This window comes from Teleopsis dalmanni, chromosome 2 (genome assembly GCF_002237135.1).
Source record: "Teleopsis dalmanni isolate 2A chromosome 2, ASM223713v2, whole genome shotgun sequence".
NCBI lineage: Eukaryota > Metazoa > Arthropoda > Insecta > Diptera > Diopsidae > Teleopsis > Teleopsis dalmanni.
The window spans coordinates 194737356-194763588 of record NC_051847.1 but is presented as its reverse complement, the minus strand read 5'-3'; the positions used below and the strand labels follow the sequence as shown (position 1 = coordinate 194763588).

Here is a 26233-nt window from a genome sequence, read left to right as displayed (position 1 = left end):
TTATGAAACATTTTTTCGATGATTTTAAGTTCATGATTGGGTTAATAGAAGAATATTTAGCACTATAAGAGGCTATAATTATTGTTATCAAACTATAAATCATTGTATTGTATAATACCTTATATATATAATACATTATATATGATATATATGATATTGGACAGCAATTATGCCATTTTTTCTGTAAAATTACAGTCATTTTCTATAACTTCACCTATTATTTTGAGATTTTAAATATTAAAAATAAATCATAGACTTTTTTCAGAACTTACCCCCTGCATAGAATTCGCTCGCAGTTTTCGTCTTGTGCTGATGTAGGTGGTGCATGTGTTCACTCTTTGCAGGTGGAATGCATCGTCGGTTCCTACATATATTTTTTTAAGATAAATAAATAAATTCAAATTATAATTTTTTAATTTTGCAATAATTTGGAAAAAATTCAGCATAATTCTGTAAATTACGACTTGCTGATATAAAACAGCATTCGCTGTTACAAATACACACAGTCAAATACACAGTCAAAAAGAAATGAAAGAAATTTTCTTTGTGTATTTGACAACATATTTTCAAACTATTTTTTTTTTACAATGTACATGCAGATTATGAACTATTAAAAATGCATGACAAAATTTTGATTAAATGTATATAAATACATATAAACAAAAACTATGAATTAATTACTAACTATTGCAAAATAAAAAAAAAAATCAATCAAAGTAGAACTAGCTAAGCATAACTAAAACTTCATTTGAAATTAATTCCGACTGTATATTATTTTAGTAAACGAAAAATAAAAGAAAAACTTATTAAAATAAAGTTTAAAGCAATTTCTATAAAATTATAATAAATATAAATATAGATTATAAATTGTAATTATAAAATTAATATAAAAATTTATTAAACAAAATACAGATATTGGAAAAAGTTATGTGGGTATGTTTTGTGACTAAGGTGTTTATATTGTGAAACTAGTAATATTTCTGTTTTATTTAAGTAACCCAATATTGAATTTCTGCATATAAAACTAGAAGAAAAGTTTAGTGAATAACTAATAAATTTTTATTATGTGGTACTTTCTATTAAAAAACAAGTTTGTATAAAATAAAGGATAAATTAAATTTGTTTTCGTGAATGAAATTTAATATTTCACTGATTATTATTTTTTCTTAAATAAAATTGTGTTATTTATTTTTCCAATATATTACTTGTGATGTATAAATATCTTCAACATTATTTACTGAAACAATTTATTCATACTTTGAACAATCTGTTGAATATGAATTTTCCTTTTATGTTGTATTGAATTCATTTTGATTACAAAGTAAACTTCTTTACTTTACTAATGCAAACAATTATTGCTTGATGAATTTAAAATTAATAAAAAAGTTTAATATAAAAATAAAAGTTTTAGTGCAAAAATGTCAGGTAATTGCATCAAAAACGCGAAAATTATTCAGGAATAATTTCTGTAGAAATATTTTTTATATTACAAAATTTATTGCATATCTTAGGGCTGTTCTTCAATGCAACAATTTGAGAAAATGAGGAACGCATATTCTATATCACCTATATAAATTTATATTAGTCATATTATTTAATATTATATTATTTATATATATAAATAATAAATAGACATAAATGTTTACTCTCACATTAATTCACTTTCAATGCTAGTTTAAAAAATTTCCCATAAAGTATGCTACAAGTTGAGTCGTATAAATAGAAATTTCCCTTTATGCTGAAGGGAAATTTATTTTTGTTATCCGAAACAATAAATAAATTTATTTAATATTTTAATTAAAATTTAAAATAATTGTATCAAAAAGTGCTAAAGGCTGTCAGTAATTGCAGTTATTTATTAATTTTATAATAAATTATTTAACAACAAATAAAATAAATCAAAGTATTAATATAGTATAATTTATTATTTTACTATGCATCTTAAATAAATTAAATAAAAAAGTAAATAATTAAAGCAATAAATGACTGATAAAATTAAAAATTAAAAAAAAATTGTTGCCAAGAAACCCAATAAAAAATAAGAAATTAAAAACATGATTTTTATATAAAAGAACATAATAATAAAATGTATTAATAATTATTAACGGAAAAAAAATTCGTTTCTTGTTAGTAACTTTTTATTTAATAAAGCACAAAAAAAAACATTAACTTTCGATTCTAAAAAATTACTCTTATGCATAGGTAGCAAAATGCAGATGCTTCTATATATTGCTAATTCTTAAGTGCCAAATATTAAAATTTTTATATATAGAGAAGAGAAAAGAGAGTAAAGTACATAAAATTTAATTATTAAATATATTTTTTTTTAGAAGAAAAATAACAAAACAAAACAAATCATAACAAGAACATAAAATATAACTAATAAACAGCGAAATGATGAAAAATTTGGAGGCACCTAATCCGAATTTTAGGTTTCCTTAATAGACCTCCAGCATTATCTGCTATAAATTTGAAGGTCATCTCACCAGTAGCTTCATAACTACGATCACCACGTGTACGTAAGCAACGTCTGATACAACAACAGCGACGTAGACCGGGTACCCGATAGACAATTTGCAGGAATCCGCTACGAAATCGTGCATTCATATAACAATAAATAATTGGATTATAACAGCTGTGCGACATGGCCAACCAATGGAATGCAAACCAAAAATATGGTAACGGTTCCCACGCACTAAATTCGTTGTCATTAAGTAGTAACTGAAATTAAAAAGAAAAGGAGAAAAATTATTTTTTAAATACTTAAAGATATATATTCTTTTGAAACTAAAATATAATATTTAAAGTCATAATATTTAAAGATACTTTCGACTGTAAAATATCACTTAAAATGCAAATAAATAATACTTTAATGATAAAGCATCACTTAAGTGTACATTGTGAATTGGCTATTACAGAATATAGTTCTCCTTATCTAAATACAATTATTTATAGACAATAAAAAATATTTCCATTTCTTCAAAAAGTCTAGCAGCAAAAAAATCTGTATCAAACTTCAAGCTATTAAGCTGCACTGGCTTTTGAATAGTCAATCTCCTTTAAGCATAAAATGTAAAGTTAAATTTAAAATTTTAAGAATCTAAATCAAACTTCAAGCTATTAAGCTGAACTGGCTTTTCGACAGTCAATCTCTTTTAAGCATAACATTTAAAGTTATCCTTAATATTGCAGCTGCTTCTGTAGACCAATTGGGCTATACAGTCTTTAACTATATGATAACACAAGTGCTGTAGATATTGAGTATATCATTATAGCACCCTGGTACACAAGAAATGAGGAAATCCACAAAAATGATCAAGTACCTTTGATTAAATCAGAATTCTTGAAAATTAGACTGAGAAAACTACACAGAGATGGACTATGTACCTCTTTGTTATTTCCAGACCAATTATTAGTACGCAGAGGTTTGTAAAATATCAATCAGTTATTATAATGTAACTTAATTTGATATTAAATTCATTCTTAATGTCAGTTTGGACGAAAGAAACTTAATTCTTTATATTAACTATTGTTTTAAATACAAAGGTTTTATCGATCAATAGTGACTTACAACAACAATAGTTTTTATTATTTTTACATTATTTAATTTTAACTATAATTAAAATAATTTTTCGACTAAATCAAGTTCTACCTGCAAAAAGTTTAGCATAGGTTGAAAATCACAATATTCGAGAATATACGATTATATTATAAAGGATTATAAATGTTTTATAAAGGATTATAAAGATTATAAAGGAATTTAACTTACCACAAGTATATTGAAGGGTAACCAACAAATCGTAAATACGATTACAACCATCACCATCATTTTAATCATCTGCAATTAAAAAATAAAAATTTATTTATATTAATTTTTCATTTAAAAATTTTTATAAATTAATTTGAAAAAAAATATATTGTATATAATATAATTTTAATACATTATAATTAAATATATTACATTAATATATTAATAATATAATAATAGCATAATATGAGCCCGAGTGTTTGACAACAGATTTTAGTAAAAATAACTATATTCAGTAATTTTTCCAATCACTTCATATATCAGTATAGTTGCTCTACTAAAGTCTGTTACTAAATCTGCATACCTGGGATCGGAGAGGGAGCCAACTTTTCAGTATTTATTTTCAAACACAATTTTATAACTTATGAAGGTAGGTAGGTAGGTAGTGCAGACGATAACACATCTATACTTAAATTGAATACAGTTGTTTCTATTAGAAAATGATAACGTATCATTATTTAGAGTCTCAGAAGTTTATTAATTCTTTTGGAATAGAAAGACTTGAAAGTCGAGAGTGTGCTAAAGTATATCAAAGACAGCGCGCTGAAATTGTTCGATTTTGCTGATTCAGAATTATACTCAAATACAATATATATTCTGTCACGATGATATGCTGGGCTTCAAAATAGATGAAGTTCTTCTACATGATTTATTCAAAAAAAACTAAAAAAGTTATCATCAGATAGTATTGTGCTTCAGACACTAATTCGCTTTTGATCAAGCAAAGAAGAAGAAGAATTTTATCATTTCCAAAAATGTGTTTTTTGAATTCTCGGATCACTACTATCCAGGATTTAAATCTGATTAATTGCTGATTTTTTAATTGTACATACTCTTTTAAATATGGTACAAGAAATTATAAAGTACAGGAAGCAAAGAAGAAGAAGAAGAAGTTTATCATTTTTAAATATGTGTGTGTTGGAATTCTCGGATCACTACTGTCCGTTCTCATGACTAGCTGAAGTAATTAAATACATATAGACGTACGTCGCCTACTTATAAGGTGTTACTCAACAGTGATAATTTTACAATTTATTAAATACTTTTATATATTTGCGAGGCAGCTTTATTAGAAGTATTGTCTTATATCCAAACTATATATCTAAATCACGCTTTTCAAGAAATAAAAGCGATTTTATGTCGTAAACTTTTAATTTGAGTTTTTGTGAAGTTTTTATAGTAAGGCACTAAATGTTAAACACTTAAATGCGATAGTGTAAACACTTCCAAAAATCATTAAATATTTTATATAGCGTAATAATTTGAAATTAATTAAGAAAATTTTTACTTTTAATTAATTGTCTATAATAAGCTTCTGTGGTGTCATAGTATTTGTGCTTAACTGAGCTTTGGTGTGTAAGGCTGTCACTCCAATGTTATCAAACCTATATTCAATTTTATCTCTGTTGATAATAAACAGAATTCTAAACAAAAATGTTATTTTATTTAAATTTTAATTAATTATTAATTACTCATTTTATATTTAAACACAATTTAACTTTGTGGTTGGACTAAACGTTTTTATATATAAATTCCGTTGCATTTTACTGTTGTACTAATTAAGTAATAATAACATCACTGAAACAATTTAATAATTTATTGCTTTAAGCTTTATTTTTAATTAATTAAAATATTCATTGCCACAATTAACGAGCAAACTGATAAAATCATTTCTGTTTATAATGGACATATTTGTAATATTTTCAATTATATTAGTTCAATACACAATGAGATTTATCAAATCACAGAAAAGATAATTAAAGTGACTAAAAATAATTAATTTTAATATTAAATAACATTTGAATCAAAATATTATTATTCATTTAATAACTAAAATTAAATGTTCTGTTGATTGCTAATTAATATATGAACTTTATTAAAGTAAAGTTAAGTTTTAAATTCATTTGATAAATTTTTAATGTATGAAGGGTTCATCCATGAAACTTTCACAATGTTACTTAGAATACTAAATTCATCAGATTTTATTATTTTTTTTTTTGCTTTTGGTAATGTTTTGACATTTAATATATTTAACAAAATGTTGAAACAATAAAACCCAAATCTTAGGCTTTATTAGGTAACCAAAGCAGCAAAAGGAAATTGTTAGATTTTATCCCTTTTCGGATTTTGTGATATTTTCTTTGTTCTTTAAGCATAAAATGAGCGGGAAAAAAGCATATAATAAATAATTTGTTGAAGTACACTTAGAAAAATTCAAGAACCCATTGATTTTACTAATGTGTTTCATATGAAAAAGCTTTCCAACAGTTTTAAAATTGGTCTTATTATGAGAAAACATCCAATCCAATATAGTGAAGATGAAGATAATAGTTCAATATTTGAAATGTAATCTGTATGTGAATATGATAATGTTTCGTATATCTTTATATGCTTATATATGTATGCCTGATCAACGAACAAGCCAAAAAAATAGTTTTAAGTGCTATATACTACTACAGTACATCGGGAGTATGAACTACAAATAGATAACGACAAATAATCAAGGCAAAATATCATCAAATTGTCAAATTTTGACAAATTTCCTCGTCGCTGTCAAATTTCCTCATGATTGTCAAATTTCCTCATCATTGTTAAATTTACTCAACACTGTTAAGTTTCCTCATCATTGCCAAATAAAGATTACCGCCAATATAATCGCTATAGAGATGTTAAGACTCATATACAAACAGAATTTGAATTAATGGTTGAGAGTATCCAGTTCTTAACAGAAAGGAATATGAAACAATGGTTGAGAGTATCTCCGAGGTACTGAACGAACCCACACCAGAAATTTATACGGTTTAGTGTTTTACTTATTATAAAACTATATGTGTAGATTATTTTTAGAAGATTATTAAAGCTGATTGAATAGATCATTTAAACCAAATTTAATTTTTAATTTATTTTTTTAATACATTATTATATTAAATATTTGAGATTAGGTAAAACATAGGTATCCTATTAATATTGTTAACTAAATGGTTTTACCGTATAAAACTCATGGTACTCAGAACCAATTATATAGGTTTAATTAAGTCAAACACACTACTTAAAGAGAAGTGAAGACATTTCATCAATGATCTTTCAGAAAATAAGTTCGTAGCATATATACTACGCAATTCATTCCTCAGCCTAAAAAGGATTTAAATACTCTTTCGAATAAGGTACAAGAAATTATAAAATGCAAGGACATTTCAATCAAAGAGGCTTACTAACCAGAAACCGTCTTAAATGGTGTGTTCCGAAGATACCTTGCAACTTGGATAGTTTTAATTTCAGTTTGGTTTGAACACAATAACCAACTAATTGCGTATCTTAAGTCTCCATCTGCCCTAACCCAAAGAAAAAAAGTTGCTGCGATATTCTTGTAACTGGAAACCCAAACGAAAGCAATCTTATAGGGCAAGAAGAATTTATGTACAGTTTGACTGAACTTAAACACTCCAGAGTACTTTGACGTTGTGTCATCAACAATGTTTCTTAAAAAAATATCCTTTATTTCCTTCAACATTTTTCTTCAAGTGTATCCGAAGCACATATAAGGCGACTAAATATAAAAATCTACAAGAATTTAATGAATTTTTACGCACGGATTAAGCGGATCTTTTCTTTTTTCTTCTTGTGAGGTTTTATTTGTTCCTTCATTCTCTGCATACTTAGTCTTAAGGAAAGTATATTATAGTATAGTGTCAAGAAGAAAAAAAAAAGCTAACGAAAACATATAAAATTAATTACCAAACACAATAAAATGGGCAAAAAAGATGAAAACCTTATAAGCACACACACAAAAAACCGAAAGGAATACCAAAAAACAAAGGATATGCGGCTTATTAGAGACAGTAAGGAACAATAGGGCCATACGAGGTCAAATGTGGTACAGAATTGAAGCCATCGTCAGCTCTAAAGTCTTTGTGGCTATCATTGATTTGGGCAATTAAATCAAAGCAGCAAATTGGCGTAAGATTTAAGCAGAGGCTCTGAATGCACGGAGTAGGGGAAAGAGTGAAATTTTTCACTAAATGTTTTTTGTTGAAAGCACATAGAATGATTTTAGGTCATTTAAAGACAGGATCGCAAGTGATGAGTTGTTTTTATATTTTCAGATTTTCTGAGAAAATGTGAATGCATTATGGGTTTTTGGAAGAAAACAACTTAAAATCACTTTGATTAATGTTTTGAAATGCTTAAAGCCTAAAAATAACAAAAATAAATTTTTGTCTTAAAAGCTTTTTGTGGTTTTTACTGGATTTAGTAAAATTCTAAGTAAATTAAAATTTAATTTTGTATTTCATTGCGATGTAGGTTTTCGTAACTACATGTACCATTAGAAATTGTCAGGAAATTCCCAGAACAGAACATTGAAAATAGGAAAATAGCAAACAATTTTCGTTTGCATGAAAAGTGTTTTTTTATAAATTATTTACAAGAGTCCTACACAATTTTGGATAAAATGGATAAAGGAAATTTGCTTGGTCAAGACTAATTTGAGCTCAATCTTATTTATATGCATTTCAAAACCTCCTCTGACTAACCCGTCTTTTATTTCGGTTCATTCAATCCTTATACCAGTATTGAACTTTGAAACCAGTATTCCTACTCTGTATTCTAGCAAGGAAGAATGGTATTTGAGATTTGTAACAGGCAAGTCTCAAGTTAGTATAAACAGAAATTGCTTAAAACTGGAGACTGGAACGGGAGCAAGTACCTACTCGAGTGACGTACAGATGCGGCAGTTGTCGACTTCCTGACAATAGCAGCGTCTTTCAGGCTGAGATATACTCAATCGAAATAGCAGCCAGGCAAATACAATCAGGTACATTTTGTTCTTCGTATACTATTATTTTTGTAAACAGTCAGAAACACATACTCTTTAATAAACTGCAATATATATTCTGTCAGGAAGATATGCCGGGTTTTAAACTTTACTTCTGTAAATTCAGCTGAATAATTCATCATCAGAATTCTTGTTATCAGCTCTAGTCACAGACACTATGGAATATTGAGCAAAAATGATTTACACACTACTCGTGTTTCATGAAGCAAGGCAGAGAGAAAAAGACAGAGTCAGTCAGTTATGAAAGGAATCGAATCCAAGATGATGAAATCGATCATCACAAAGTCTATTTCTGTTGGATGCCTAGACAAAAAATATTGAATGAAATAAAATAGTAGACATGTTGGAATCAAGACCTTATTAAAGGCACATTACTGATGTTCATTCATCGATACAAACCCCAATGTTTAAACTGTTTAAGAACATAAAGAAATTTACCATCGCAGAGACAAAAGACTCGTGTACTAAATGCAAAGATTGAGAGGCTGCTAAAAATTGATGGACTTCATTAGAGTGGAAGCAAAAAAAAAAATCTTTTGGACTTCAGCTAACCTGCAGTTCGTTGTCTCACTGCATTACTAATGAGGCACTGTATACTGTGCCACTGCACTGATGCTTCAAAGGTTGGAGACCCCAAGAAGTAAGTTGTTATGATAAAGTTAAGAAAGAATCCATTATTCTTTCCATATTTTTGTCTGTGACTAAGAAAAAATGGATTGCAATTATTAGAAGAACCTTTCTTCACTGGGCTAATAGAAGGTGTGTCGGGTTAAATGGTTTTATAATGACGATACCTGAAAATAACAACATTTAGTTTAAATTGCTTTTCAAAGGCAACTTTGAGATATTCACTTAACAAGGAACAACTTTGAGATAGATGGACAAGGAATAGATGTCTCCAAATGGAAGTGCTGTCAGTTATCAGCACACGCTCTTTTCAAGACAGATGCTATGTTATTTACGCTGGATGAATGCGATAGACTACGATCCCCAGAGCTTAGTGACATCAAATTGAATGATATCGGTACTAGTTATATTGCTGATGATAATCGACGTAACTTTCTAATTCTTTGTGCATATTACAAAATTTTGTTTTAAAAAAGTTTGGTATAAAATGATTATTATTTACTTAATTGCAAATATTTATATGTGTGCATATATGAATATTCTAGAACATTTCTATATATTGTAATAATTTTTATATTTTATTGTGTTTAGTTGTGTTGAGCTGGACAATTGCTAACAAGATTCGAAGTGCGACATTCTGCCAATTTATAATCAAACCACTGTCCACTCTGGCACTTACGTAGCTTCACAGCACCGCCTGAGCACACATAATAACGACGGCAATGGTGTGCATCCAATAAATTGGTACCATCATCAAGACTCATACAGTCGGTAACACTGCGCAATATACGTAAAACATTATCTGGTGGAGTTACTGTTGTGGTGCAGGATGTGGTTGTGCATGAAGTGGTTGTGCATTCCGTTGTTGAATCAGTTTGTGGTGCTGAAGTTACTGGATTGCGATTTAAGTCGCAATTGACCAATGATGCACTTTTACAACGATAGGTAATAGTATCGAAATTAGAGCCTGAGGGACACTGATTTAACACAGCCCGACTGTTAACGCATACATAGTAACGGGCACAGTTCAGAGTATCTGGTATGTATGCACCATTCGTATAAAGCGCACAATTCGGTGCATTATTGGCTACTGGATGCTGATTCGATGTTATATGATGTCTATAGCCACCATGTGCACTGAGGAGTGCTGGTGCAGCCAAAATGGTGACAAGTAGCAAGTAAACTTTAATTTAAAAAAGAAATTAATTTTTTCAAATAGTTTCAAATAATTTTATACTTACAAGCTCGCATTTTTATACAGTTAAAGTTCTTTGGAGGTTGATGCTATAAACTTGGACTCTTTTACTTTTCTACTAAATTTGATATTGAAACAGATCATTTTTATATGTTGAAATTCATTGAATTTTTATTCAGTATATCATATATTTTCCGGAAAAACTCAACACTCGAACCTTACAAGCAAAATATCAATTACTTAAGGCACTTGAGAGTTCATGTATATCTTGTATTGTAATTGTTTTGAAGTTTATGATTCACTGGAAATAAATTCTGTTTTTCAAGCCGAATGAAAAGTTATCATATTGTTGTCTTGTTAAAGACAAACAAAGGTATTTTAAGTACTTCTTGTTTTGAGAAGCACAATTTACTTTTTTAACAACATTTTCTTGATATTTTATTAAAATTTTTATTATATAGAATTTTGCATTACATTTAGGTAAACATTTTATATTAAATTTGATCTTAACGATAGTTATGACGGCAGTGCCTTTTTTACTTAATAGAAACTATTATAATTAATGGAGAGACTTCGAACAATATTAAATCACAACAACAATTAGTTTTATTTATTTTTAATTTATTGAATCTTTGATTGACCAAACAGCTGTTTCGAGTATTGCCTAATACCCATCATTAGTGATCTCGGAGTTTCTATTTTCTTCGTAAAATATCATTCTGAAGATCATACATTGATATGCATTTCGTCAACCCTGAAATTATTTGCGAAAACTGACAGACTTACCAACACCGCGTTATCGAATCGCAGAATGGTTACAGGCTCTTCGGGGAGGTATGCAGATCTGACATCAATTATTGCTTAGTCTGATGAAGTGATAAACAATAATACAGTCAAGGCGTAACAAGGTGTTTTGAAGATACCGCGAGTTAATAAAGTTTAAAAGTGCTCAAGCGCAATGGCCCAAATACCTTCAACATAATCTAATTAATTCTCTACTGGGTAGAGTAAGTGAGCTTAACTATAAAAGAAATCTTAACTAACGGCAATAATGTTTCATATCAGTACAAGTGATCGTTGTTGAGATCATTGCCTTAGTCATCCCCACCAATATCGCTTATGATAGTATAAGTTTTCTACTAGAACACTAGTTCTCTATTTACTGAACTCCAGAAAAAATCTAAGCTAAAGACAATACTGTTTAAAATAAGTGCTTTGAAATTTAAACGAACAGTGTCTAGCTGAAAAAGGCAATAGACAAGGGTGTATACTTTGACAGAGTTTTAAAAGTTCATTATCTCCATTATATGAGTCTTTAAAATATCACAACTTTTAACTATTCTAAGCATCTATATCTGCTTAATAAATTTTCCATAAATTTAGTTATGTGTGCGTCGATTATATTATATAGTGATATACTATATGTATAATATATATATTATGAATATATAATAAATAATACACATACATACATTATAACATATTTATCTTTATCAACAGTTTCAAATTTGTTTTCTTTTAATATAAAGGCATATTAAGACTAAGGGTTATCGTTAAACCAAATAACTTTAAAAAATTTTTGATAACTCTAGAGCTATTATTCATACTTATATTCATATTGAGTTTATATATATAACTGAAAGAGTATAAAACCCTCAAAAATCCTTAATGAAGTCTGAGTGTCACGTCAAGTCTCTTCAAATCTAGAAACGTGTTGTGGAAGTATAATTTTAACTGAAAAAAAACTAGCACTGCAATAAAAACCAAAGTGTACTAGAATAGTGTCAGTCACTATATACTAGACGGGGTCAAGAACTGGAGATAAGCTGACTATTGAGTAACAGATGGTTCAAATTGATGTAGTCTTGCCAAAACCATATATTCCAATAGTATGGAAAAGAAAGACTTTCTTTCTTAACACTAGTTTTATTTCTTAAGTAAACGGTCAAGGTAACATGGATCACGCTCTCTTATAAAATATTTTTTGGTAAAATTTTAGGAGAAACCAAAAAATTTTATATAAGTATTTACTTCGTCCTAAAATTATGCTTTATATTCTTTAAATTCAGTTGAAAATCGTTTAATCATTAAATTTTGTTAATATTTATATTATTGTTTAATATATATTTTTACAGTTTATTGTAATTCATATACCCAAATTTGATAACCAAATATATATGATAACCAAAATAATATATTACTGATATAGGTATAGCCTTAACAGAAGCATATATATTGTATAGAGAATCTCTATGCATCTAAATTTTCAGTGGCTTTTTCTGCAGAAATTTACTCCCTTTATAAAACGTTGTGAGTTCTCCAACATAACGATCTGAAACACAGGAGTAAAGAACGGGGCAGTACTTACAACTACAAAGAAAGATAGCTTTTTGTAGGATAGAGCTGAAGTTTCTCTCGGGTAGTCTTGCAGCAACTAGTAGCATACAAAGACTTAGTCTGCTCTCCCTTCTAAGCAAAATGAATTTTCCTATGGTGACAGAATTTCAAATTTGCGTTTAGATAAGATTTCTGGTCACATTCTTTGCGACTAAGGGACACTGATCTTGACAAGTAAAAAACGCTGAGTCGGGATCTGTGATATTTCTATTAAGAACTCATCTTTAATCTATACCAGAAAAAGAACATTAAGCTAAGATCCCATCTTACTACATGCAATTAAAAACTTTTTAAAGTAAAATATTCTATCAGAATGCGATCAGAAATCTAATAAAGTCGATTATTGTAATTTACTAGATCTCAGAAAATATTATTCTTGTACATATATTTCTAAAACGATTTATAACTAACTTTGGATTTTGGAGAAGTATTATGTGTTGTTTAATTTATATAATTATAAATCCGTTTATTTAAAACAAATGTTTGATTTTTGATAAGTTATTAAGTTTTAACATAATTATTAAACTGGTAGAATTCCCAAAATTAAATCTTACTATTTTCTAATTTTGGTATCATCGAATGACTAGATCTGCAATAAAGACTTTATATTTTAATTATCTGAACTATCTGAATTATTATAATTATCTGAAAGTATGAAATCAAAGCATTTAATATGTAAATAAATATATTTCTTTTTTCTATAATAAATATTACGATATTGTGCAATTAGTAATATTAAAGGTGCTATTCCCAGACCCCCGATTTAAAATTAGGACAATGCAAGCATTGCACTATTATATCCTCATGTCTAAGTACTTCGCAGTATGATTATTCTTTACTGTAACATATATAACGATTAATTTACTAAAATATTCCTATATCTCCATCTTAGTATCCATTATCAATGCAAATAAGCTATATCTAAATGAATTAATTGTGTCCAATACTTGAATCGCATGGTTTCGGTTTTTCATCATTGATGTCAATTTGTTTGGAAAAGGTACCTAATCAATGTGAATAGACCTTAAGTTCTCGTGATCGTACTATACTAAAATAAATAATTATTAATAGAGATAATAGAAAGACCGTCTGTGTATAATTTAATGCCACTAAAATTTATTGGAAAGAATTTCACAAAATCTATAGAATCTCTTAGTTGAACGCATATGTGCACATATGTGTAAGGAATATTAATATGAGAACTAAATTTTTATGGAAACTATTAACAGTTAGTTAAAACGTAACGTCGAGTATTGTAATCGTTGCATCGCATCATTTAGGAACGTTGGGCTGGACAATTTCTGACATATCGTTGGTTGCGGCAAGTACCCTGTTCATAGTCAAACCATTGACCATATCGGCACTTGAGGGTGCGGACAGCATTATTTACGCAAACATAGTAACGACGACAATGGTTTGCATCTAAGAGATATGTACCGTCTTCTTCATACATACAATCGGCATGACTACGCAATATTGGTGCGGAATCTGCATTCGCACAGGGCGTTGTTGTAATGCAAACTGTTGTAGTTTCGCATGGTGGGGTAGTAGTTTCAGGTTCGGTGCAAGGAGTTGGAGTAGTTGTGGCACAAGTAGTTGTCGTTGTAGTTGTGGTAGTAGTTGTTGTTGTAGTTGTAGTGGTTGTTGTAGTTGTGGTGGTAGTAGTAGTAGTGGTGGTGGTGGTGGTGGTAGTAGTAGTAGTAGTAGTGGTGGTGGTAGTAGTTGTTGTGGTAGTAGTAGTCGTGGTAGTAGTTGTGGTGCAGGGAGTTGTGGTTGTAGTTTCTTGCTCACAAGGTGGTGGTGTTGGTGGTAAAGTTTCTGGTTCACAAGGTGGTGTAGTTGTTTCCTCTTCTGGTACACAAGGTGGTGTAGTTGTTTCATCCTCTGGTTCACAAGGTGGTGTAGTTTGTTCTTCCTCTGGTTCACAAGGTGGAGTAATTGGTTCCTCTTCTGGTTCACATGTTGTATCCTCGATTGGTACATGTACATTGTATGGATTGCGATTTAAATCACAATTTACAAAAGGTGCGAAATTGCAACGATATGTTAAGGTATCGAAATAGAAACCTCTTGGACATTCTTTGCGTATGGCGCGACCATCAATGCACATGTAGAAATTAGAACAACTACGTTGATCTGGTAGGAAGGCAACATTAACATAACGGCTACAATCAGGTGCATATCGGTTAATTGTGTTAGGGCGATATAATGGACGATTTGGTCTGTAGGGACGTAGAGAATCAATGGGACGATATGGTCGTTTGTAGGCCGAATTGGCATTGGCATCAATTAAAGCCGGTGCCAGGAAAAGGGCAATTAGTACGAAGTGAACTAAAATTAGAAATATTTGTTGTTGTAGTGATTTATGTCTCTTCCAAGTTACTAGTACTACTTACAAGCTCTCATAGTTAATATCACCAGTTTCTTCTTAACTAGTCAAAATGTTCTATTGGACTCTTTTAACTTTCTACTGCTACGACTTGCAGTGGCAGTGACCTTATATACATATTTCAATGAAATCAAAACTTATCTATTCTGATTGCAACTTGCATTATATTACATTTACAACTTCAATGCCAATTACTTAAGTCACTTCAGACTCCTCATTTTTTTCTATAATTTTTTACTAACATGGTTTCTTCTTGCTTCAAACAACTGATAACAAACTAATGTAATATACTTTTAATTAAGCTAATTACTAAATTTAATATTTAATGTTTGTTACTGCTTGTTTAGGTAGCAATTAGGAAGCTATACTTTCAATATTAGATAATATTTACTATATATTTGAAGAGAAAATATAGTAGCAAATTGCAGTTACTTCAATTGAGTATATTTTTAGACTCAGACACTTTGTTGTGTCTTAACAAAGTATAATTGAATATTTTAATTGCAAAAATAACAAAAATTACATTGCTGATAGTAATAAAGACAATTTAATAAAATTATAAATAAATTTTAAATAATTTAACGTTCTAAAGAAAATACTTTAATGGCACTTCCAATGCTCATCACTGTTGCCTAATATGCCCAGCAACTTTTAATTTTAGTACAAATTTGAAAAAAAAATTCAATGAATTATTTAAAACAAATAACTCTCAATTCGTTGAACTTGTGTTTCCAAATAAAGCTATAGTTTATAAGCTAGTTCTAATTAGAATGTCACTTAAAAAATAAAAAAAATTTGACAAAAAAAATTGAAACTTGAGCATTGAAAATTGTGCAGCCTTGGGTATTTGTGGAAAAACATCATTAGTCATCGCTTCTAATTGGACAAGCACGAGCTCTATTACATACGGACTATTAACTAATTAAAAGAGTTCAATATATTCTAAGTTCACTGATGATAAATACTTGTCAATACTTGAAACAGCGTTGTATTAGCATCCAAACCGCAGTAAATTACCTAAAAAATTTATGTTGTTGTCTTTTTATTTCTATTCAAACCTTTTTAACTTTTAAATAGTTTCTTTTCGTATTAAGACACATCACTTTCGACGTAATAGAAAGTTCACAATTGCAATTAATATGAACCAATTATTTAATTTCATTGAAAGAACCTTTTTTGTAGAAAGTCTCTCAGAATTGTCAGGTGTGACAAGCCGGACTCTTAAAATAATTTATACAGCTATTTGGGATAGTATAAAGATTTGAATTTTCATCATGCAATCCACTTTCTATTACTTATAATACACGTCTCCACCTATTTACTAAGAGACTATGTTTTTAAATTATTAACCCTTGTCGTTCTATAGTTGACCGAAGTGGTGCAACTCTGATAAAGAATTGTGAGATGCGAACTGATTAGAGAAAAAAATGTGGCAGTAGAAAGGCAGAGGGCAGTCGTAAGGAACTTCAAAATTTTGTTTACTCAGTAAAAACTATGACTGAAAATTCACGAAAACTGGAGAGAGTCTTTTATCAACATGGCGGCTCCTTACTGCAACCAGTTCTTTTAAGATAGGTGGCGTAGTACCCCCATATATTTAGTGAGTTCCTACATTAAGTTGATTTTCTGTCACAAGGTTAGTGTCAGGCTTGTCGCAATTGACAATGCTGAGAGATGATACGTTTGGCAATATATATTTAGATCATTCATGTTGATACAAACTGAAAACCTTCTATAAAAAAGGTTCTTTCAATGAAATCAAATAGTTGGTTCGCGCCAATTGAAATTGTGAGATCCAATATTTGTATTAAATTGGAGTAACTGGTCAAAGGGGAAGGACGCAAAGACCTTTAAAATTATTTTTGCATTAATTAAAAGTTATTTAGGTTATTTCAACAAATTTGAATATCTTTATTCAATACTTGATATAATATATTAAATTAAGTATTCAATACTTTTATATATAAATCGGGAACCTGTCTTCAAGTACTGCATAAGACTGCTTGGCTATAAACATATCCATATCTTTGCTTTTGGTTAAACCAATGAATGATATCATACCTATGAATGATATGAACGATAAGTTGTCTCGAAGAGCTCTTGGAATTATATCTGTTCAAAAGCACATAAATCCACTTTGTACCAAGTAATGAATTTTTGAGATCCACATTTTAATATTATAAAGTCGTAGTTTGACATATATTTAATCATTAATATAAGTTTCAAATTATGTCAATAAAGTTATGAATATTTAATCGTTTCCTTCAAATGATATATTGAAGAAAATGAAAAATTTATTCTGTCTATATAATTTGTTAACTCCTTAGAAGTCTCTTTACAACTTATAAGGTTCGTTCTTGACTCCAAATGGTATACTAGAGATTGTGGAGAATATGGAGTTAATCGTTATATGGTGTCACAGTGGACTTTAGGCTTCTCCTTCTCTCAATAACTAAAACATTTGGTGTCATTAAAAAATTAATAATAATAGATGTGATTTTTGAAATACTCATTAATAAACAATTGTTGTACAATATTATATTTATATGACTAACATATAATTTAAGCTACAAAATTGTTAACTACCATTAAAATCTATAGTCTGAGCTATTAGCTATTAAGAACTTCTTATGCAAAACATTTAAAAACAAATTTAAATGTCAGGTTTATGTTAGTTCATTAATTTTTTCATTAACCCATCCATATTAAAAGTAATATAATGGTGGACTTAAATCTATTAACTGATGACGAAAACACATATATAATAAAATATAATTTTGAGTGATTAAAACAAATAAAATAGTTGGTTATTTTAAGATAGATAAATTTTTATGCTACACGGACTATTAAAAATAAAATACAAGTCATTAATAAATTTGCTACTGGTAATTTATGTCGACAGTATAATTACTTTAAAAACAATATTTTTCTTTATATATAAATAAATTTCGTACTGGTTGGAAATAAACGGCCTCTAAGTTGTTATGATGTTTTTGAAGAAAATTTTTAAAACGACTCCATAAATTTTTGTTTCTCAAAATGTCAAATCCAAAGAAATATGATTTGCCATTTAGCAATGTTGTGAGAAAAACCCAAAAAGTGGGCACAAATCAGAGAAATGTCAAAGTGCCTACAGGAACTCAATTTTAAGTGATATTTGCACAACATACACAAGAAAAAAAATCGAAAAAAAGTATCTTTATAGTACAAGATACAAAAAAAAAAAAAATTTTAAGTATAAAAATAAAACAAAAAAAAATAATATATGATTTAATCATATCAATCTTATATTCTTTATATCATCCGTATTGCTTTTCACATTTTTAAAATTAAGTAATTGCAATCGAAATAATAAATTACAATCAGATATCATCAATTACTTATTGAAATCATCTTATCAATTTTATTTTCATTATCATAATGCAGCTCATAAGCGGCTTTAATAATTTAAACATGAGCATCTTTAATCTTAAATTTATGTCATTGATTTTTATTTCAGTTCCTTGCTTATATTCATGTAAGTATCTTAACACGCTCGCTCATGATATTGTATCTTTTTGATGGCATTGTTAAGTATGCATCAATGTGCAGCAATAAAATCACAGACACGCAAGACACGCGCAGTCAAATAAACAAAAAAAAACACAAAAAAAAAATAAATAAATAAAAAAGTGTGTTACTACATGTGCAGTTACTATTAAAGATGCTCTTCAACAGTTATTTTACTTCAACAGCGTTCAGATCCGTGTAGAACGCTTGAAAAGTGCGAATCAATATCTCGTAAAAACAGCAAAGATTGATTTAATATTATTTTTGCATATGTCAAAGATAAACAAGTAACAGCCGTGGCTCATACGAACATCAAGCGAAAGGTTCCTCACATAAGATACTCCACACTCCCACACATAAGAAACATATAAACAAATATTTATCTTCATCTTTATCATCCAAAGGATGAAAGTTGAAAATGCTTAAATGCAGGAAGTGCCAGAACAGTTAAAAATGTGCGGTTAAATTATTTATTATACCGAAGCTAAGTTAAGTGAGAGTAAAATTTCATTTGTCCCCCGAGTCAAAAGTTCCTTAACCCAAAAATTTGTTAGATATTGCTTGTTGCGATAAGAGTGGATGTAAAGGGACCATAAATTTATGTTTTTATTACAACTTGTGTTATCTGTACTGAATGGCTACCATGAGAAGTATTAAATTTAGGTAGGATGAAGTTTAAGTATAGGCAAGATTACATCCATGTTTAGTAAATAAACTGAGGTAGTCGTAGTTACATTTGATAAACAAATGGTAGCAGTTAATGAATCAAGGTTTTCAAAGCATAAGTAGTTCTATGTACTATATATTAAATAGAGATGGCTTTTTTTTCGAAAAGTAGTGAACTGCAACAATTCTTATTCTATTATTTTAATTAATTGAATTTTTGGCTGCCCAACATGACCCAATATCCATCATCATGGTAAATATATTAATATTTATTACAGGTCATATATGGTTAGCTGAAAAGTTTTGAAAGCGACACCAATTAACCAGTAGAAGAATCAAAATTAGTACGCTACTTTGACATTTCATCTTTCAACTGAATACAATCAGTTGTTTATTTCGATTTGTCAATTTTGTCTTTTTTTACACCCCATTTAAAGCTGATATATCGGTGATTTTGTCACAATAGAAAAAACTGAATATCGCGCAGTGATATAGTTCTTTGTTGTAGAAGGTTTACCAGCAACAGATCTTCATAAAAAATGGTAAATGTGGTACATTAATGCTCCATCATTTATAACTGCGGATTGATGAGTTTTAGATTTAAAATGTAAGCATTGAAGATGAACCACGTAGTGGGCGTTCAAAAAGTGAAAAAACACCATAAATCATAGAGAAAGTCTACGACATTGTTTGTAGAGATCCAAGTTTTACTAAAAGCAAAATTACTGATAATATAGTTATATCGGACGAACGAGTACTCTGTATTATAAAATAAGAATAATGTATGAAGAATGTATTTGGAAAGTTAGTCTCGCATTAATTAACAATAGAACAAAAACTGAATCGAAAACCAATTTCTCAGCCTAAACCGATTTTCATAACTGTCGTTTAAATAACTATGGATGAGACCTGGATCTATGATTAAGATCCTGAACTGAAACAACAACATTTACAATAAACTGAGGTTATAAAAAGAGAAACAATATCATAATAATAAGTTCCAATTAAGGATCACTGCAAATGCAACCGTAAGACATAGTAGCGTGTGCTATCAATAGGTTTATTAAACTTGAAGATTTTATACTACAACGTAATTTTGTGATTTTACCAGGGCGAAGGACCTAGCAGTTCTTAGCTAACTTAAAAATTAATTTTAATGTTAACTTACAAATAAATAAATTTTACTATATTCGTCATATAATCCTTAAGCTGTCGATATATATTATCATATTTTGTCAATGATACAGACAACTGTTAGAATTTATATTCTAAACGTATGGAGACTATATAAACAGGTTCTCTTAATAATGACAACATTTTCAATATGTAATTTAATTAGTTTAATAAAAAAACTTAAAGATATTAGTGTTGACATAATATGATATATTATTATTTGTATAATTTGTCTAATTTAAGTATTAGGACGAATGACATCCTCAGGGAGTTCAAGATTGAATGATAGGGAGGGAGCTCAGGGACCTCAGGGAGCTCAAAAAATGCATAAAGGATAGAGTCCTGAAATTATTTGCGAAAACTGACAGACTTACCATCACCGCGTTATCAAATCTCAGAATGGTTACAGGCTCCTCGGGGAGGTATACAGATCTGAGATCAATTATTGCTTAGTCTGATGAAGTGATAAACAATAATACAGTCAAGGCGTAAAGAGGGGTTTGGAAAATACTTCGAGTTAAAAAAGAGTAAAAGTGCTCAAGTGCACTGTCTCAAATAGCTTCAACATAATGAAATGGAAAATTTTGTCAAATAAATCTCAAATGAAGTCCAATATTTCAACTACGCACCTTTTGCAATTTATCTTAATGGACAGTTAACTGCGAAGATATAAAATTTATGACTTCAAATATTGATTTACATTTTAAATTATTTAAGATTACTTTTAAATATTTTATAATGTATCAATTAAGTAATTTATTATATTAAATAAACACATAAATGGAATCCATCGATGCTAAATATTTACAAGATATGTTATCTCCAAAACTAATTTAATAATTAATTGCACTTTTTATCACAATTTCGTAGTGCTTGAATAATTTAAAAAAAAAGTAAATTGATGTGAACAGACACTAAACTTTCCCAGATTCAACTCTTGATCCATGCTGTTGAATTATCACCTAAGCTCTAAGCACTTCGGTTATTATGAGCCAAATCGATTGACATCTAAGCGGAATTCCGTCTGACTAATTTGGTCGTATGGTTGACATATATCCAATTTGAGGCGAGTTAAAGTTTTTATTGTGCCCGCTGCTTGACATGACAACCGGTTGGAAAATTCAATTTATGATGCAATACGTTTCACCCAGTCACAGAGCACAGCATGTCACACGCAGAGTTGCTATTTAATGCTTGTAACGATTTAACGCATATCAACACTGCAATATTGTGTGTCAGTTTTCCAGTAATGGCAACATTGCCAGTTATCCACAATAAAACCCGCAATAAAACCCGCAGACCAGATCAGCCGCCACTCATGAAAAATCTTGTAGGAAGTGTGACTTTGCTGGTTCGTTTATTTGAGGTGTGAAATTTCACCTTTGATGACCCGCAGAAAATTATATAAAATAAGCAGTTGGAAGAAAAAATTTGATGAATTAAAAATATCTATAAATAAAAATTTGAAGAGCGTCAAATAAAAACTAATAAAAAAAATTAATTAACAAAATTTGTGCGCGGACTCAAGCACTCATAGGCGCGTTCCAAGCAAATTGGTTGGCTTCGTTGAAATTTTGGTTTTGGTATTACATGTATCTCTGATCGCCTTACGCTTTTAATGCGATTAAAAATATTAAAATTTTTGCAAGGTAATTCAGGGTAGCACATTGTGCAGTGAAATACGCAAAAAAAATTTATTATTGAATTTTTCGACGAGACAAATGCTTTCTCGAGAAAAATTGTGGAAAGAAAGTGTTACCGCATCGATTGTTTGATTGCGTATGGAGCTATGGATGGTGGCGTTATCAGGTGCTGTGATCACATTAAAAATTAACAAATTTTCAAAACAAAAATAAAATTTTATTACATTTTTATATAGCTTCCCTGCTGAGTTTTAATATTATTTTGGAGAAACTTTATAAAATAAAGCAGAGAATTAAATTTCATATTCGAAATTAATATATATTCACTTTTGCAATTTTAAAAGATATTTATGTATAAACAAAATATTTTTTGCAAATTGATTAATTCTGCCTTGATTTAATACTAGTTCAATATTTCTTTATCCTTTTTGAACTTTGCTGGGAGTATTTTTCTTAAATTTCGAAAATCGTGTCGAATTTTTCTTAAAGATAATGGCAACATTATCTGCATTATCTACCCAATACTAGACTTTAATTGTCTCACTTAAAGTATAAAGATAAACAAAAAATTAGGAAATACTATGTTGTGAACTACTTCTGCTGACAAATCATTTCTTAAAAGATAATTCCAGTTCTGTAGCCTTCTTCTCTAAAGTCAACACAATTTTAACTCTGATAGAATTTTGAGTAACAGATACAATAGTTCATTGCTACAACTACGATAGAATTTCAACTTTTACCTTTTAACTCCTCAGAAGAAAAGTGGGAAGGGAAATTATATGTTGCGTTGCTGACAGAATATTTAACGGATCACCATGGCTTCAGGTCCCGTCTGACGAGATAGAGTGCAGTCTCTACATGCAAGCAAATGTGCCCACTGGTCATATGATCTCATTTTCCATGACTGTCCAGTTTTGATTACAACCAAGAGTATAAACCTGAGATTGGAGGGGGTTTTAGCCCTCTTTTTATGACAGACATGCGTTACCTTAGGAATATTCTACCCCTATCCCGAAAGCAGAATGACGGAAAACACTTGGGTTGATAAATTGATCAGTAAAAAACAATACCGGCTGATGCGTAATAGGTTTTAGTCCTCTTTTATGACCTCTTTAGTCCTCTTTAAGCATGCATTACATCGGGAATATTTTATCCCTATCATGAAAGAAGAATAAAAGAAAACACTTGAGTTGAGAAATCGATCAGTAAAAGATAGTACCAGATGATGTGTGATAGATTATAGCTGCCTTTTATGACAGGCATGTGCTACCTCAAGAATATTCCGGCCTTTATCCCGAAGGGGGAATAAAGGAAAACACTTGACAAATCGTTCACCAATGTAGTCAATCGAGCAGTGCTTGCCAGTTCAGAGAGAACTCTAATGTAAGCTACCAGGAAGATGCGGAACTCAACGTTTATTATGAATATTTCAATATTTCGAAAATAATTTTATTAACTTCGTATTCTTTTTTTGTGTTTATATTTCTAGATTTCTTGCCACTTGCTTTGAACTTGTTTGAAATTGTTTTTCGGATGTGTTTTTAATTAATACAATAAACATAATTTTTATTGTGTGCTTTATCGGCGTAACGGTATATGAATACTACACTGTGTGTACAAATGAAATACAAATGAAAAAAAAAAAAACAAAAACAATTTTAACTAACAAAATAATGAGTAAGTTAATTTCTGACTGCTTAAGGTATTAAATGTTAAACATAATTATGTTAACACATGTTTACGCTGTGATGGAACTGTAAGTAAGCATCAAGCAACAGTGCCAATAACATAATAATATAATAATATTAACAGCAACAACAATATGCAAACAAACAATAACAAAAATGATAACAATAGCCGCAACAATGGTAACAGTAGTGACAACACAAAAGACTTACCAAAATAATAACATTTAATATCGCTGTTACTGTTGCCACTGATATTGCTGCCATTTCTGCTTCTTTTACATTTATTGCGGATTTGTTTATGCTGCTTTTACGCAGTAACAGCAACGCCTTTTATTGTATTGGCGCCAACAGCACTTGACTCTGCCCAAGACAGTAAATTACAAAAACAAATACTTGCACTATGAGTGCTTACAATATATTTGCTTGGTAAGCTTTCATCTCGTACAAAACCTTCTATAAAAGTCACTGGGTTATAAAGTTGTTGCTCTGCTTTGTGTTTGAATACATAAAAGTTTACAATACAAAAAACAAAAAAAAAAAAAGAGAAAACAAAATCGCAAAAGCAACACAATGGCAAATATTAAACATAAAAAATACATCAAAACAACAATAACAACAACAAGGTGCAAAGCAAAAAATAAGTTTATTGTACTTTGTTTACATTTGAACTTTTCTGACCACATTTTTGCATCTGTGCTAGAATTTATGCTCTCTGCTTCTTCTCTCCTTTACGCAGTGTTCAGTGTTCGGTGTTCACAATAATAAAACGGAATTTTAATTACAAATGTTGATTGTTTAATTAGGTGAGCAATTGTGGACGCGTAGTCTTGCCTGCGGACATTGAGTATTTTTATACGTAACATTTTATAGCAACAAACATTGGCTATAAATTAATATTTATGAATGAATGCTTGGCAAAACAAGAATTTTCAACATTTTTTTTGCAATATTTTGCTTTAACGTTGGTTGACTTAAGCGATTTAAACGACTGGCTCAGATTCTAATTGTATTTTTCCGGTTTTAAAAAGATTTTTTTGTTTGTTTTGGTTTTCTGTGCAATAAAAGTTATTTTTTATTTGGGTAATTTTTTATTAAGGTGTATTGGTAATGAAAAGAATAATTTAAAATTTATTAAATTCATAAATAAAATGACTTAAGCACCGTAATATCATAAAGTCTACCAATTAATTTAAAAGCTGTCTTTATTTATGACCATTTTGCCTTTTAAAAATCGCAAATACATCATTCAATCCAAGAACACCTCGGATCCGTTCTTAAGATTATATTAAAAATTTTAAATTTTTTCCAAAATTTAGTAGATGTTGTTGACTTTGACATAAGAAGAAAAACAAAAAATAAATAAAATCAAAAGAATAGATAAAAATATCTGAAATATACACATCATTAATTCATATGTATTTTAGTCAAAAAAATTAAAATTTTATTTAATTAAATTCAGATTTTGTTTATTTTTAATTCAATTTTTAATTTTAAATTAAAAAAGGTTTTTGCGAATGTATTTCCCACTATTTATTTTTTTTATTTCTAAAAAGTTTTAGAAATATGTATTTTACTAATTCATATGTATTTTAGTCAAAAAAATTAAAATTTTATTTAATTAAATTCAGATTTTGTTTATTTTTAATTCAATTTTTAATTTTAAATTAAAAAAGGTTTTTGCGAATGTATTTCCCACTATTTATTTTTTTTATTTCTAAAAAGTTTTGCGTTTCAAACAGTAAAAAATTTATATTTCCCACTATTTATTTTTCTTTTATCTTAAGAATGCTTTTAGAGAAAGTTGTCAGAAGTATATATTTTTTATTTTCCACTATTTATGCTTTTGTAATCTTGAAAATTTTTTACAGGCAGTTTTCAACAATACAAAAGTTTAATATCTCATTATTAATTTTGTTTAATCTTTTTATGGAAGGTTTTTAACAGTGTACAATTTCTATTTCCCACTATTTATTTTTCTTTTATCTAAAGAATGTTTTTAGAAAAAGTTTTCAAAAGTATATTTATACTTTTAAAATCTTGAATACGTTTTATAAAAAGTTTTTAACGATACAAATATTCAATATTTAAAAATGTATTATGAACTACTATATATATTTTACATTTCCCATTATTTAATTTTCTTTAAATTTAAAATATTTTACAGAGCGTTTGCAATGGAATGTAATTGCTATTGTTTTTGCTTTTACTATGTTTTACCTTCTATAATTTTTTCATTATAAATAATGTTTTACTGAAAGTTTTTA

The 26233-nt window shown here is 28.9% G+C and overlaps 2 protein-coding genes across 2 annotated transcripts; both read right to left on the bottom strand.

Annotated features, from left to right (window-relative positions):
• Positions 1-9826: 9826 nt before the first annotated feature.
• LOC119679460 lies at positions 9827-10595 on the bottom strand. Its single transcript, XM_038091817.1, has 2 exons — positions 10511-10595; positions 9827-10452 (listed from the first exon to the last, which is right to left on the bottom strand). Exons 1-2 carry the CDS (start codon positions 10518-10520, stop codon positions 9857-9859), a joined length of 606 nt encoding a protein of 201 aa, XP_037947745.1. The 5' UTR covers positions 10521-10595; the 3' UTR covers positions 9827-9856.
• Positions 10596-13955: 3360 nt separating this feature from the next.
• On the bottom strand, positions 13956-15360 carry LOC119679459 (salivary glue protein Sgs-3-like). Its single transcript, XM_038091816.1, has 2 exons — positions 15258-15360; positions 13956-15192 (listed from the first exon to the last, which is right to left on the bottom strand). Exons 1-2 carry the CDS (start codon positions 15265-15267, stop codon positions 14138-14140), a joined length of 1065 nt encoding a protein of 354 aa, XP_037947744.1. The 5' UTR covers positions 15268-15360; the 3' UTR covers positions 13956-14137.
• Positions 15361-26233: the final 10873 nt, after the last annotated feature.